The sequence below is a fragment of the Hylobates moloch genome, unplaced genomic scaffold, assembly GCF_009828535.3.
Source record: "Hylobates moloch isolate HMO894 unplaced genomic scaffold, HMol_V3 SCAFFOLD_18, whole genome shotgun sequence".
Lineage (NCBI taxonomy): Eukaryota > Metazoa > Chordata > Mammalia > Primates > Hylobatidae > Hylobates > Hylobates moloch.
In genome coordinates, this window is record NW_026652293.1 from 23,001,844 (window position 1) to 23,017,896 (window position 16,053).

At 32.1% G+C, this 16,053-nt stretch overlaps 1 protein-coding gene across 3 annotated transcripts in view; it reads left to right on the forward strand.

The window, feature by feature from the left end:
- Positions 1–16,053, forward strand: part of BRINP3 (BMP/retinoic acid inducible neural specific 3) — a 372,340-nt gene that overhangs the window by 14,325 nt on the left and 341,962 nt on the right. For all 3 annotated transcript variants that reach the window (XM_032136362.2, XM_032136363.2, XM_032136365.2), the window contains exon 2: positions 9,173–9,458. In XM_032136362.2, the coding sequence (XP_031992253.1) occupies positions 9,223–9,458 (236 nt within the window). In that variant the 5' untranslated portion in view covers positions 9,173–9,222. The remainder of the gene's footprint in view (positions 1–9,172; positions 9,459–16,053) is intronic.

The following is a 16,053-nucleotide window of genomic DNA, read 5'->3' on the forward strand; positions in this document are numbered from 1 at the left end:
TCTAAAAATTCATCACCTTTAAATAAAAAATGTATAGATTAAGAAAGAACAATTTGAAGTTATCTGAAATATAAAGTTATAGATTGTAATCAGTATTTCACTAAAGTGTGAAGTTATACATCATTACCAAAAAGCAATGATGCAAATTATTGAATAATGAGGCTCTCATTCTTTTACTAATCTGACTACAGAATATATAGAATTTGTGAACATTCAAAAATGAAAATCCATATTTTTACACATGGAGAAAGATAATGTATTACCTTATTTATTTATATTCGAATATGTTCACAGAATATAATAATTGAGTATTGACTGATGTCCTAAAAGAGCAATGTCTTTAAAACTTTTTTTTGTACCCTGGATGTTTCTTGGCAAATGATGTTTAATTTTTCTTTTTTTGTTGTTGTAGTTCTGAATTTTCACATTATTATCCCTTAAAATAATATTTGTTAGAAATGACCCTCATATCCTTGTCATTATGTATTGTATGAGAACATGAAAAAACTGAATTTAATTAAAATTGTATGATTGCATTTTAGCAAAATATTTAGTGTCATCTCATTTCTCTGAAATTTTATTATGTCTCCCATTGTTAGACACCAAGTATGTAAGGGTTGAATTGTCTTATTTTTAGTAGTACTATAAAGCAATTTATACTAAGATTGAATAATCAAAGCCTATTGGATTAATCTTACAATTTTTCTGAGGAGCAGACAGGTAAATTAATCCAGTTTAGCCGTGATTATACTTTTCAACACAATAAATATCATACATAATATGAGAAGAAAGCTTTCTAATTTTTGAGTTTTCAGTACATGTTTTAAAATATATTTAATTAAATCACATTTAGTAGATTTAAACTATCACTTTAATTCAAAATATTAAACTATACAAAGCAAACACTCAATGAAAATCCATAATATGTAGTTATTCAGATCACTTGCTTGCTTATAATAGCTTGAGATAATAGTATTCTTTCATTTGAATTTTTATTTTATAAAAGGTGACCTCAAAAATTCTAAGAAATAAATTTCAATTTGCAATTGGTTATTTTTAGGTTACAGTAGAGTACAACAGGAAGACTATGGTATTCAGTTTGACTTCAAGAGTACAAATAAGATCTTAATATATACTACACTGTGCTGCTGAGAACTGAAATAAGAAAATTTCGTGAAATGCTTGGTATATGAAAAAGATTAAAAAGGTTTTTAATTTTACTGTGAAGAAAATAAAAATAGCATTTCATTTTATCATCACTTTCTTTATTTTCCCCCCAGGTAGTCAGGGAGACCTCAATCAAATAATCCTAGTGCATGATTTTCCAAATGGAGAGGAACAGGCTATTCAATTCCTGTTTCTTTATTATTATTCTTTAAATTCTCGCTTTGCTCCTCAATTAGAGGAGGATTTTGGTTTGGCTGTTTGTTGATTAGGATCTAGGTTCGACTTTCATGTATAGTTTCTGTCTTTAGAAATTGAATTATAGAACATAAGTGAAAAAGTCCTTAGTTTTCCAGTTGTGCATAATATGATAATCTCGTATTGTTATGTCCAAAGCTAATAATCAATAATAATACTTTATATTTTTGAACTTAACATTTTTTAACATTAAGAATATCTTGCTTTGGGCCAGGTATGGTGTCTCATGCCTGTAATCCCAGCAATTTAGGAGACCGAGGCGAGTGGATTACCTGAAATCAGGAGTTTGAGACCAGCCTGACCAACATGGTGAAATCCCATCTCTACTGAAAATACAAAATTAGCTGGGCATGATGGTGCATGCCTATAATCCCAGTTACTTGGGAGACTGAGGCAGGAGAATCACTGGAACTGGGAGGAGGCGGTTGCAGTGACCGAGGTCGCGCCACTGTGCTCCAGCCTGGCGAAACTCCGTCTCAAAATAAAATAAAATAAAAATTAAAGAATATTTTGCTTTGATACTCTTTGAGCTTGTCAATATATGTTTACAATCTGGTCTTAAAAATCATTACCTCATAACTCAATTCGCTCCCTTTCTTCAACTGCCAAAGCTATTTTCATCCTGACACTCAGCTCGGATGCAGATTCAGATACAGATTCTCTGTAGATTCTATTTCCATGAAGAATAAATTTTCTTTTAATGACATGGTCTTGCCAGCCATATCACAACACCAGTTGCACCCTAATTTAGTACTTATTTCATCAACATTTATTCATTCACTCTAACAATACTTATTTATGCAGGTTTATTTCAGAAACTTTGGTGACTATTTTGTTGTCATTAAGATATGAACAATTATTTTTCTCCCAAAATTAATCTAATTGGAGGAAAGGAGATGTGCAGGGAAATAGGGCAAACATGCAAACAAATATGTCATGTAAATGTACCATCATAGGGAAAGTAATGGGAGCATAAAAAAATGACCAACCAACTTTGTAGGGTCATGAAAAGCTTTATGAATGAAATGATAATCTAGTCTGAGGTTTTAAGGTCAATGTTAGGCAGATGAAGAGATCCTAGTCGAAATAGTCATTCAGGCAGAGGAACCGCCATAAACTAAGATCTTGGAGAGAAAATGGGGTGAAGATGAGGTATATGATCACGGCTGAAAAACAAAGATGGTGTTTAATAACTGTCCTGGCACATATACATAAGAAAGATATGGATAGAGAGTTAAGCAAGGGAAGATAATTTTATGTTATTTTAAAGAGATCAGATATCCTGAAACAAAAGTCATTACTTAATTGGGGGGTAAACGGTTTACATGTTCAGATTTAACTTTTTAGTAAGATCTCTCTGACTGTAGTAAAAAGAACAGATTGGATAGAGCCACATGGCTGGTGGGAAAACTAGTCATGAAGCTATTGCACTAATACACTTTAGAGGCAAAGTTGGTATTGTTGAGCGTATACTATAAGCTGATCAAGTAAAATGGGGGTGGAGAAAAAGTGGTAAATCTTATATTTAGGGGGAAGAATGTACAGAACTTGAGGACTGTATATGTGAATGAGAAGGTAGGTGAAAGTCATGTTAGGCTTAAAAATTGGAGTAGATGGCTGGGTGCGGTGGCTCACGCTTGTAATCCCGGCACTTTGGGAGGCCAAGGCGGGCAGATCACGAGGTCAGGAGATCGAGACCAGGGGAAACCCCTTCTCTACTAAAAACACAAAAAAATTAGCAGGGCGTGGTGGCGGGCGCCTGTAGTCCCAGCTACTCCAAGAGGCTGAGGCAGGAGAATGGCGTGAACCCGGGAGGCGGAGCTTGCAGTGAGCCGAGATTGCGCCACTGCACTCCAGCCTGGGCGACAGAGCGAGACACCGTCTCAAAAAAAAAAAAAAAAAATTCGAGTAGATGGAAGTATCATTTAGTGAGATAAGAAAACCAGAAGAAGTTTGGAGAATGTTTAGTTTTCCTTGACAGAGGAATTGTTTTCTAATAGAAATGACCACAGGCAATATGCCCTGCCTTCCACATGGCCTTCCTAAACCGGTAAGTTCCTGAGGCTAGAAGCACTATCTTTACTAAGACTTAAGGCCGCACCTCTGTCTCAAAACTTATCATGATATTTTGCACATTGCAATTGATCAATAAGATTTATTTTTTTATTTTGGTTTTCTACATTATTACTTCTACCAAATTGGAATTGAAACAATGAATAAACTATTGTGGGAAAAGTATTGAAAATTTATGTTAAAATATTTTTAACTCATCTACCATTTATTTACTAACACAATTATGTATTTAGTATTCATTTATTTCATAGCTAGTATTTATTTAAATGTATAATCAAAAAAATTATTATAGTTATATATGATTATATAATGCTATAGATTTTAAACAGATTCTGGGGTACTACATATAAATATTTTATTTTATAATAAATGATTCTAACATTTATAATTTAATAGATTTAATAGAATAATACATATCATATTATTTGAAAGAATGTGACTTTTTAAGTAGTTATTTTGAGTATTGGATATTTTATTTTGAAGATTCATAGTTTTACATTTATAAACTTCAGTATTAGTAAGGATTAATGTTAAGAAACTATTTTATAGAGCAGCATAGTGTTTGCTCAAGAGAAGAAATTTAGAGAATGGTTGCAGACATTGGGCAAATCAGCCAATTTTCTTTATACCTTTGTCCAATACTTAAAAATTTATGAGAGGGAGAGAGACAGGGAAAGAGAAAAAGAGACAGAGTGATAATATGGTAGAAAAAAAAAACCTGGTGACTCTAGCTGACAGATATGTCAGAGTTTACTGTATCAGTCTTTCAGTTTTCCATGGGTTCTACATTATTCAAAATGAAAGTAAATATGTTTGATACAATGATTTTCCAAAATGACTTTTCATATTCAAGTTCTTCAGCAGGTTTTAGTTCCTGAGAGAATATTTTGGATATGTAAGCAGCAAAAATCAGTCCAAATGCAAATACAAAAAAAGAAATGATACAGTTGGCAATGTTAATCGTTTAACAAATAGTAATAATTATCACAGGACATCTAATTAGGTTGTGGATAATAAGATACTGAGGTTTAAAAGATGCACCGCTATGACATGACCCACCACTTTAAAGGATATTAAGTTTAATTCAGTGATTGCGAATATTTTGTTTATATCTTTGTAGTTTCAGTTCTACTGGAAATTCACTTTTATTATTATAGTAAATATTTTATTTCATAAATTTCAATATTTATGAATTTGAAATATATATGATATATCAGTTATTTTAGATAAAAGTAAGATACCACCACCTTGGAATAAGACTACTGACAGCTAGTAAGAAAGAATAATCATTTATAGACTATATATTTTACACATATTATTTATGCATTTATTATATATTATATGCATTAGTATGCATTAGTATATATGTAACATATTTTTGATGTATTTTATTTCTGCACAGATTGTCAAGGCCATTGAGGATTTGCAAATAAACTTGTATCATGAGGTGATCTTCACAGTGAATTTTTTTTTTTTTTTGTGCGAAAGAATTTAAGAATAGGACCTATACTAAATATCTGTTTTTCAAACAGATATTTCAATATTTATGACTTCTTTTTTATGAAAAAAATCCATAAATACTTATTAATTAAACACTATGTTTTAAACATAAACTCATGTTTTTAATTTTGTATTGATTTTAATGTTTTTTTTTTTGTTCTTCATTCTCTTTTATTTCTCTCTTTTATATAAAATCACTCTCCCATGGTCCAGAAAATATTGTGTGTTGATGTTCTCATCTCCTTAGTTGGCCGCTTAGCCTCTTGGTTATGAATATTAAATTCTGGACTATTTTGCATTTCCCCACACTATAGAAAAAGTGATAAATTCATTATTAGTTTAACAATGTCTACCCTCTTTCATTGGAACTTGTGATTTCTCTTTCTTGGCAGTGTATCTAAGTTTAGCTGTTCACCTCAGTTGTCACCTCGAAATATCCTAACACTACATCGTAACAAACAAACTCTATTTACTAAACCATCTCTGACACATGGATTAATACAGTTATAACCCAAACCAAATAAAGCAACCAATTAAGGTCATTTAGTAATAATTCATAAATTAGTACTCATAAAAATATGAATTAAATGTACAATGATCTACTTTTGTGACAAACCAGGTAACGAAGCTCTTCTGACGGTGAATATTGAGTTTAATGACCACTTGCCCTAAAGATGGCTAGAAGCTTACATCCTTGCCTTAGGCATTCTATTATGACTTTTCTCCCTGTCATGGAACTCGTGAAAAAAGTTCTTAAACACTATTTCAGTATAACTTTACTGGGATATCTCAATTTGTTCATTACAAAATATCTTTATAAAGTTCTTACAAATACAATGATTTTAAGATATCACCAAAATTAACTTAATTTGGGGTAGGATTGACTTTCCTATGCATTAACAAACTTTCAGAAAAAAATATTTCTGTACAGAAGTGGGGAACATATTCCCAAAATCAGAAGTAGAAAACAGAAATAATTAAACCCCCAAATTATGTGATAATTACCTCATAATTACCTGGTAATATTTTTAGGTAGTTCTCTGCACAAAATTTAAGAAAACCTTTCTATCTTCCATATGTTAACATGCATAACAATGTGAAATGATGGATATGTTAAATTGTTCCACTATCATAACCATATTACATCATGCTATATACCTTAAATATACACAATATAGTCTTTTTTAATGAGGGGACATGAAGACTATGAAATAAGCTCAACACATTTGATAAAGAAAGTGATAACAATGTGGTTCTGGGTAATTCACCTATTGAAAAATTACAGAATTGTAGAACAGGACCTCAAATGCCATCTAGGTCAACTGTATCCTACTTTTAAAACACTTTGTGTATTACAAAAATCATGTGTGTGAGTACAAAACTTTTGGCTTAATTTTAGGGTGTATAATGGCATGGCTTCATACCAGTCTAAAATGTAACTTAAAACTTTACCACATGTCCTTACCATATGGTAGGCACTATTCTAGGGGTTTTACAAATATTAACTCACTCTATTTTTATAACAGACTGATGAGGTGACCTCTATAATAGTTTAGGAATCTGACGCACAAAAGAAGTTAAGTAACTTACCTAAAGTCAAACATCTATAGAGTTAGTAGAAGGGCTGGGTGTGTTTTTGTTTTGCTTTGTTTTGTTTTTGTTTTTGTGTTTTTTTGAGACAGAGTCTCCCTCTGTCACCCAGGCTGGAGTGCAGTGGAGTCATCTAAGCTCACTGCAACCCCTGCCTCCCAGGTTCAAGAAATTCTCGTGCCTCAGCATCTGGAATAGCCAGGATTACAGACATGTGACACCATGCCTGGCTAATTTTTGTATATTTTTAGTAGAGAAAGAGTTTCACCATGTTGGCCAGGCTGGTCTTGAACTCCCAACCTCAGGCCTGCCTCGGCCTCCCAAACTGCTGGGATTACAGGAGTGAGCTACTGTGCCCGGTCAGGGCTAGAATTTTAACATTAGCAGTTTGGGTCTAGAGTCCGTTTTTTTAACCCCTATGAATATTGTCTCTTGATGTTATATACCCTAATTTGCTACATTTGTTGTTGGGTTTGGAGAAAATCTGATTTCATTTTCAAAGAACTGTTTTCCAAGTTATTTATTAGAATGAAATAAGTACTGTTTGAATTTTTTCAATAATATTCTTGTTCACATCTACACTTTGTAATAAGAGAAATTCATTTAGATGGTGTGACTGAAGATTTATTCAATTAAGAAATATATCCTTTCAGATGATATATGTAATATGGACTTAAGTAGTGTGTTTGAATAATTTATTCTGTCTTTATGAAATGAAAAATTACTCATTTAAATTGAGAAATTATATATTCTAAAAACAATGATTAAATTTTACCAGTTTGAATGTATATGATAAGCAAAATAAAAATAGTGTGTTTAACAAAGATGAGTAATATTTTTTAGTCACAGAAGGATTATTATACTATACTACTACACATAAGAATAATTGTGTTTATAAATGTAAGTAAGCTATAATTATTTTAAAATAAATGATATAGTTCTCATAAGAAAAAAATATAAAAATATTTTTTCAGCAGATCTGAAAGTTAGAAGTTGAATCATTTGACAATGGTACATTTATATAGATAATAGAAAAAAGCCTAGAATCTCCAAGCTCCTATTCCAAAATTCTTCTATTATAATATTCCTACTTATAGAAAATCATTTTTAAAATGTCTTCATTTGTAAGGCTTCCTATGTTGTAAAGAGGGTATGCTTTAATCCCCTCAGTGAGGAACTCATATAACTGAGGCAACTCATATAGTATGTGAGTAATGTCCTTTTAAGGATATTGTGATATTAAGAGTTCACTCATTGCATCACTGTTTTGAGCTACTTCAGAGCTGCAAAATTATTTCTCTATATCTTTCATATAGAAATAGTTTAGGATTAAATTATAAATAATGTGGTTATGCTAGGAAAACAAATTAAAACCACCAATGTTCTTATTCAAATACCAGAGAAACATGGTAGCTACTATTACTGATATATCTTACTTAATACTGTATATCTTAATTTTTTTTCTGAAGACGTTTGCTGAGTAAGAACTCACACAAGTAAACCTTTCTCATTAGTCAGAATCTTTGCACTCTGTAGTTCTATGTGCTATGAATAATACAGTTTGAAAAGTTGATGAGGATAGAAAGAAAAATTGAATTCAAATATTTTTAGAATTTTCTGGTGTAGCATATAGACATTGCATCAGCAGCTTTGTATAAAGTGTCTTACACTGTACCATATTGGGATTATACATCTTATTACTTTTTTTTTGAATGGTTATACTACAATGTATGCAGTTTCAAAGTCTATGAATAGTCTACATTAGCTTAATTTATGTGCATTCACTTAATTTATGTGAGTATAATTTTGGAGGTATGACTATCTTATGAATAAGACAGATGCCCATTTAAATCTTTAAAGACCCTAGAAATAATGTAATTATGATTCTGTTTAAATAACCAGATATGCAGTTTTTTCCTAACAGAATAATGAAAAGAAATCTGGGAAAAGACAGTACTCCTCACATCCACCCTCCCACACACACATCTATTCATCTATCAATCTGTCTTTCTATCATCTCTCTGTCTCACTCTATGTCTGTCTCTATAACTATATATATCTATACTAGGTACACACACATATACATACATATATTTATGTATTCTTAAATCCACAGTTTTACTCCGTGTTTATGTAGATTATGGAAATAACTACATGAATATCTTTGCTTCATTTAACGCATTTATCTAAAATAACTATACAATAAAATTAAATCTAGTATTAAAATTTGTAACACAATTTATGAAATACTTGAACATATTAATTATTTATTTGTATCAGTCCAACTTTATAAAACATTCAACTTCTGATTTTTGCTCAATAGGCTTTAATGATCCACTGAATAAAATTGTTATAACAAAGTCTGTTATGACTCAGTGTCTTATTTTCCATTAATATAAAAAAGGAACAAAGAACAAAAGATATACAGCTCTAAAAAATCATTTTGGTTTGTATTTTATTAACTTCTGATAATACTAATTTAAAACAATACTATTAGATTAAAATTTAAAAATTAGCCACCTCAACACCTTAACTGAGAGAAAGGAATCTTCTAGGAGTTAACTAATTGCCTGTGTATTTTGTCTAGGTGTTGAGGGAAAGCTAAGAGAATGAAGGCTCTAAATCCCCAGTGGAAGCATGATATGGCGAAGCAGAGCTGGTGCTGAATTGTTCTCTCTGATGGCTCTATGGGAGTGGATAGCACTGAGTCTTCATTGCTGGGTTTTAGCGGTTGCTGCTGTTTCGGATCAGCATGCCACAAGCCCCTTCGACTGGCTCCTCTCTGATAAGGGACCCTTCCATCGCTCACAGGAGTACACAGATTTTGTGGACAGAAGCCGGCAGGGATTTAGCACAAGATACAAGATATACAGGTATGAAGCAAAGGGAAAGCAATTACAGAAATTTCATCCTTGAAGGTTGTGTATACATAAGTTTCTCTAAGGGAAAGTTTCAGATGGGAAAGAGTTATTATCAGAAGGATTGTTATTTACCATGCACCATAGTAATGTTTTCTTACTATTCAAAAGTATTTCTTATAGACTTAATATATTATGATAAAAACAGATAATGGTGACCACTTGTCTATCACTCCCAAATTTAAGCATGCTACACTGCCTTAAAGTAAATGGCAATGTACTTGGAAGCCGAGTTTCTTATTTTAAATAGCCAAAATTTTAAAGTGAAATTTTAAAAATTGCTTTTCCTTTCTACCTTATACAATGCTATGTTACCTTTTTCAGCCTAAATGGAAATGGTATCTTCTACTAGTCACTGAGAAGTTGAGTCACCTCATCCTTTTTTACCTGAAAGGTAATTGTACGTTCAGAAGCTAAAGGAAACAGCAATGGAATAAAAACAAGTAGCAGATAAATAGGACATGATCGCAAAGATCAAAGAAATGGATGGGATTAAAATATATGATCTTTAACATTTATCAATGTTCTATGTTTAAAATCTAAATAAGTTACACAAAAAGAGTAATATATTAAATCCAACAAAGGTTGCCTGTTCACCTGAAGTCCCATGAATGCATTAAGTAGAAGAGTGTACAAGTGGTTGCCTGATGGATTAGATTATATTGATCTATGCCATGAAGAACATTTTATGTGAAGTTATCACTTCAATTTGTTTATTGGTGATAGACTTTTACAATTCCTAGTTATTGGTTTAACATTTATGAAGAAGCACATTTGTTGTGTATTTTTGTGTGTCTGTATCTATGTAGATACTCCTATATAAATATTTTATTTTATGTTGTATGTGCACCAGAGGGCACTGTGCTTCATGTTTGTCTGTAGTCATTTATACAGCATTATGAGAAATTTATAAATCCTATCAGCAATGTATATTTACAGAAGAGACTGAGTGTCCTGAGCAAGTTCCATGAAGCATCACGCAATTATTGCTTTGCCTTTTCAAAAATAAGAAATCCCTTATTCCATGCAGTCATAACACTGTCATAAGCCTAATGAAAAGATTTACTCTATTTTTTAAATAAATGAAATGACGAGGCAGGGCGCGGTGGATCACGCCTGTAATCCCAGCACTTTGGGAGGCAGAGAAGTGCGGATCACTAGGTCAAGAGATGCAGACCATTTTCCAACATGGTGAAACCCCGTCTCTACTAAAAATAAAAAAATTAGCCGGGCGTGGTGGCGAGCGCCTGTAGTTCCAGCTACTGGGGAGGCTGAGGCAGGAGAAAGGCTTGAACTCGGGAGGCGGAGCTTGCAGTGAACCGAGATCGCGCCACTACACTCCAGCCTGGGCGACAGAGCGAAACTCCGTCTCAAAAAAAAAAAAAAAGAATACTACTAAAGATTTTCTTTCTGAAATGCAGCAGAAATTGTAAACATTTTATGATTCTGGGTTCATTTATGTGTGTTTATTGATTTAGCCAGTTTTTCTTCACAGATTGAGTGAAGCTACCTGATTTTAGGATTCTAAGAATGTGTTAGATTTTAGCACTCTGCAAGAGGATTTTTAACACTCTATCAGACAAACTGATGCCAGAGCATGTCTCTGTGATTTATTGGCATCTGTATCTGGAGGTCTAAGGTGCTGTCTTATGTGTGATTGTTGTGGTTTAGTTATCAGTCAATCAGCTGTGAGTTGCAAACATGGCTTGACATGTTTTTGTTTTTGTTTTTTTGGGACGGAGTCTTGTTCTGTCACCCAGGCTGGAGTGCAGTGGCACGATCTTGATCTTGACACACTGCAACTTCCGCCTCCTGGGTTTAAGCGATTCTCCTGCCTCAGGCTCCCAAGTAGCTTAGATTAATAGGCGCCGGCCACCGCGCCCAGCTAATTTTTGTATTGTTAGTAGAGACAGGATTTCATGTTGGTGAGGCTGGTTTTGAACTTCTGACTTCAAGTGATCCGCCCGCCGCGGCCTCCCAAAGTGCTGGGATTACAGGCGTGAGCCACCGTGTGCGGCCAGCTTGACATGTTTTTAGAGGTGCTGGGTTGAATGAAAGAGGCATTATTTGGATCACAGATGTTAAAGGTAATGAACAAAAGTGCTTTGAGGTTTGTTTGCAAGGCGCATGTATTCTGTTTGGTTTTTATGCAACTCACTTCCTGAAGACCTTCATTAGCCCTGTGCTACTTATCCTTCCTATATCTTTACCTTTGTGGCTTGAATAAACATGTAAAGATATTAAATCCATTTATAAACAATGGAGCTAGGTTATAACTTCTTATAAAATCATTTAAGCATTGCAAATGATGCCATGGTTATTGATAGTTGCTATAAAATGAACAATATAATTTATTCTTTAGGGTTCCTTTAGTTTTAGTAAAGCGAGTTTTGTCTTTAATATTTGTCTTCAAAAATAATTTTAGAGAGTTCATCTTTCATTAATGTTTGCCATAAAAATATAGAATTTGTGAGTACTTAAAACACATAGATGGAAAATTAATGTTTTCCATATTTAAGTATTTGATTTGTCATTTTAAAGATTGTAATTTCCTAAAGCGATCAGCCCAATTCTACTAGTGCTTATTATTACTATCATCAACACGTTCTAGGGGAATATTGCATTGACATTGTTTCTGAAAGCCATTAGTTACAAATGTAAAACATATCAAACCTGTTAAAATAATTAGGCCAAATCTATTTTCACTTGTCTTTCTTCATTTCATCTTCTTCTCCAGCAACGTATTTTTATTTTCACTCCAAATATAGAACGGCAAGGACACAACAAACAAAAATTGTGAAAATTATAGCTAGGGCTAAGATTTTTAAAAATTGCCATCATGTTTGAAAAAGTGTGTTTTTGTCAACTAATAGAACTTACATTTATGTTTTTAAACTTGTGTATATTTAAAGTTATTTACAGAATTTGTATCTGAAACTACACTAAGACTTAAAAGATGATTAATTTGTGGATTGGTCACTGAGTTGGAAGATTTAGAATGAGAATGGTAACACATAACTTGTTACTTGGACAAATATTAAAAGTTAGATTTCCAACTATTTTCCCCAATATCCTCAGATTGGTTCCCGAATAAAATAATAAGGCGTTTTGAAAAAATTGCCTCATTTTAAAAAAAAGGCATTTCTAAAAGTGTTTTTAGTTTCAGAAAGTGAGCTATTCCTGGAGAAATTTTGTCTACTGTGCCGCATAGAACAGGGGGACACTTGGTGCCTTAGTAAGCTGGAGCCTTGTGTTTGCAGTTGTATTCTAGAAACACTATCCCTCAGGCTGTAAGCCTGTCAGGATATGTATAATCTTCTCCAGGCCATGGAAATCTTTATTCTTTAAATACATTAGAGGATCTCTAGACAAGGGATTCATTTTTAGTGGCTCAAACTTTTTTGTGTGTGTGTGCAACTTTTTCAACTTTTTATTATTAATTTTTTTTAAGTTTTGGAAAAGTTCAAAGAATAGTACAATAAAGGCCAATATACTCACAACCTAGACAAAACAATTATTAACATTTTTCCAAATTTGTTTCAATTCTCTTTTGGTATTTTGGTGTGTGTTTATTTGTGTCTATGTTTCTACTATTTGAAAGTAGCTTACAGATTTCACCTTAAAATATTTCGTCTTGCATCTCCTGAGTATAAGGACATCCTCCTACATAACATCACCATTATTGTAGATAAAAAAATTCATAATTATTTTCTACTATCATCTAATGTTTAGCTCATATTTAAATTTTCTTAATTATGTCCAAAATGTATTATAGTGGCTCAAACTTAGATGCAGTTATCTTGAACCACTGATACGAGTTCTAAGGTCATAGGCTGGCAATTTTCATTATCATAATATAAACATTTCACATAGGTAAATCTTCAGATATGATGACTCAAAACAAAAATGTTTTTCTTTCTTTCCCTAACTTCTACCATGCTTTGGTTAACAACATGAGTAAGTGAATTATTGGGAAAATGATGTTGATTTTCTTATAATTTTTCAAAATATTATACAGACATGTCATATTATCACAACTTGGTGTGCTTCTTCAGAGCACTCAAATAATGGTCCAAATTTGAGAACAGGAGACAATTGAGATGAATGTTGTGCCTTACTGGTCTTTTTAGTCATGTTCCTTGAAAAAAATTATATTTAAAAAATGACTAAGGAAAGACAAGATGGTCTAAAAAAAGTTAAACCACACTATATGGTCACTTCATATGTGACAGGATTATAATGAAATCGTGTGTGGGAAAGAGTGAACTTTTGAATAAATGTTTCTTTATATGGGTATCCATATGAGAAAAGCAGAAATTTAATCCTTTCTTCATAACATATATATAAACCTATTTTATATGGAATAGGGATCTCAATAGGAAAGGCAAAAATATTAAGATTCTAGAAGAAAACAGAGGAAAAAAACTTCATAATATTGGGATACATAAGAATCCACTTAAATACAAGTTATTAAGAATTAAAATACAAGTATTTTTCATCAGGAATAAGAATTGGACAAGTATTTATTGATAAAGAGTTGTTTTTAAGAATGTACAATTTTCTATAATAAAAATTATGAGGATTCTGGTTTAAAATGTCTTTAAAGTAGCAATCCAGATAGAAATCACTTCAAACTTCCTATTAAAATACTATATTAATTATCAGGAGGGAAAATGAAAACTCATAACAACACAGAAAATTATTGTTAATATGTAACTTTCTGCCAGAATATGAAAGGCATTGAAGTAGTTATAAGCTTCTTATAAGACTAGCAAAACATATTTTAGTACTTCAGATGAGCCAATCCAAATGCCTCAACAAAGGTGGCACCTACCCTAAACACAGAAGGAAGCTGTGTCATTACCATCAGCTAACTACTCAGAAGCCCAGAGTTGGATCCTAGTAGGAACTTCGCAGCTCCCTCTCTACCACAGGAGCCTACCTTGAGATGTAGTCACAGTAAAATGGCGTCTCTCTCACCATGTGTGGAATTGGCACGTGGCAAGAATGATGTCGTAGGAGGATATCAAATAAGGATGCCCCATGTAATATTTGAGACACGATTAAACCAAAAAATAAAGAAACAGAAAATAATTTTGTCTATTTAAATTTTAATTTATTTGTTTGCCACGTATTTTTATTTGCTAAATTTGGCAACTCTAGAAGGGAATATATGAGTACTAATATTAATGATTACATATCTATGACAAGGAACAAGGACTTTCAGAAGTAAATTACCAACAGGGAGAGGAATAGCCTTTAATGTAGTTAATGTTGTTTCCCCTAGACTTTCGAATGTCAGAGTAAATTCCGCCTCAGCTATACACTGATAATTAAGCCCAAACCACTTCATATTAGTGCAATCTCCTGCAAACCAAAGAACGATTTGGAGGCACTGATCAACACATCCTGTTTCAGCAAAATCTACATATTGATAGAGCCCTCTCTATTCCACATAACAAATAAAATAATACAGTAATATACATATTACATACATATATATACATGCTATAATACAATAGCAGCTTTGGACTTGCATTATGTGACAGTATGAGGTTAACGGTAGGGAGACCATGCTTTTACTGAAGGGAGAAGGTAACACATTTTTCAAAATAGCTAAAGGAAAGAAATAAATATCTTAAAGATTCTGTAGAAGAGATTACCTCTTTTTGATCCCTCTCCCTGATATACACATACACAAACAAGCACACATGAATGCCTGGTCTCTTCAGTAGATTGTAGGAAATTGTGGTATCTCTAGAAACAGAAGACCATATGGCAAGAAAAAAATAGGGTGAAAATAAAAAGGAGTTTGGAGGATGTGATAATAGTGCAAATAAAATAAAATGTAGCCGCGCAAACGAAATTCACACTAAAAATTATCACAGAGTTTAATGAAAAATAGTAAACATTGTTTTAAAATTTCAAGGAAATGTTAAAATATAATTCTTGGAAGAGACAGTATTTAACAATAAAGAGAACTATTAAGTTTAAGTGACCTAGGTTTATAAACTCCCGTGATATAAATAAATACTTAGAGATCTGAATTTGAGTAAAATCTTAGAAAAATTAAGCAGAGAGTGGAAATTCAAATTTATTAATATTTCCATTTCCAACCAGAAAAATTAAGTTTAAAATATTATTGCCAACCTTAACAATAACAATTTGTGGATGTAAAAAGCATCATGTATATTTTGAAAATTTCCTGCTACATATAAAGACAAACATATAAAAAGTTTAAAAATAAATGAAAATGATAGAATTATCAAACTCGAAACAACAAAAATATAGCAAAGTTTTAAAATAAAGCAAATTTTTAAAAATATAGCAAAATTTATCAAACTTGAAAAATCAAAAATATAGCAAATATAATAAGTGTACATATTTCCAGCTCTAAAAATAATTATCATAATCAGACTTAAAAATGTCTTTGAATATGCTACTTTTAGCAAAGTTAACTAAGACAAGGTTAGACCCAACATAAAAAGTAAAAAGATAATCAATTTTCTTTAAGGCCATATATCACTATATAATGAATAATAAATTATAC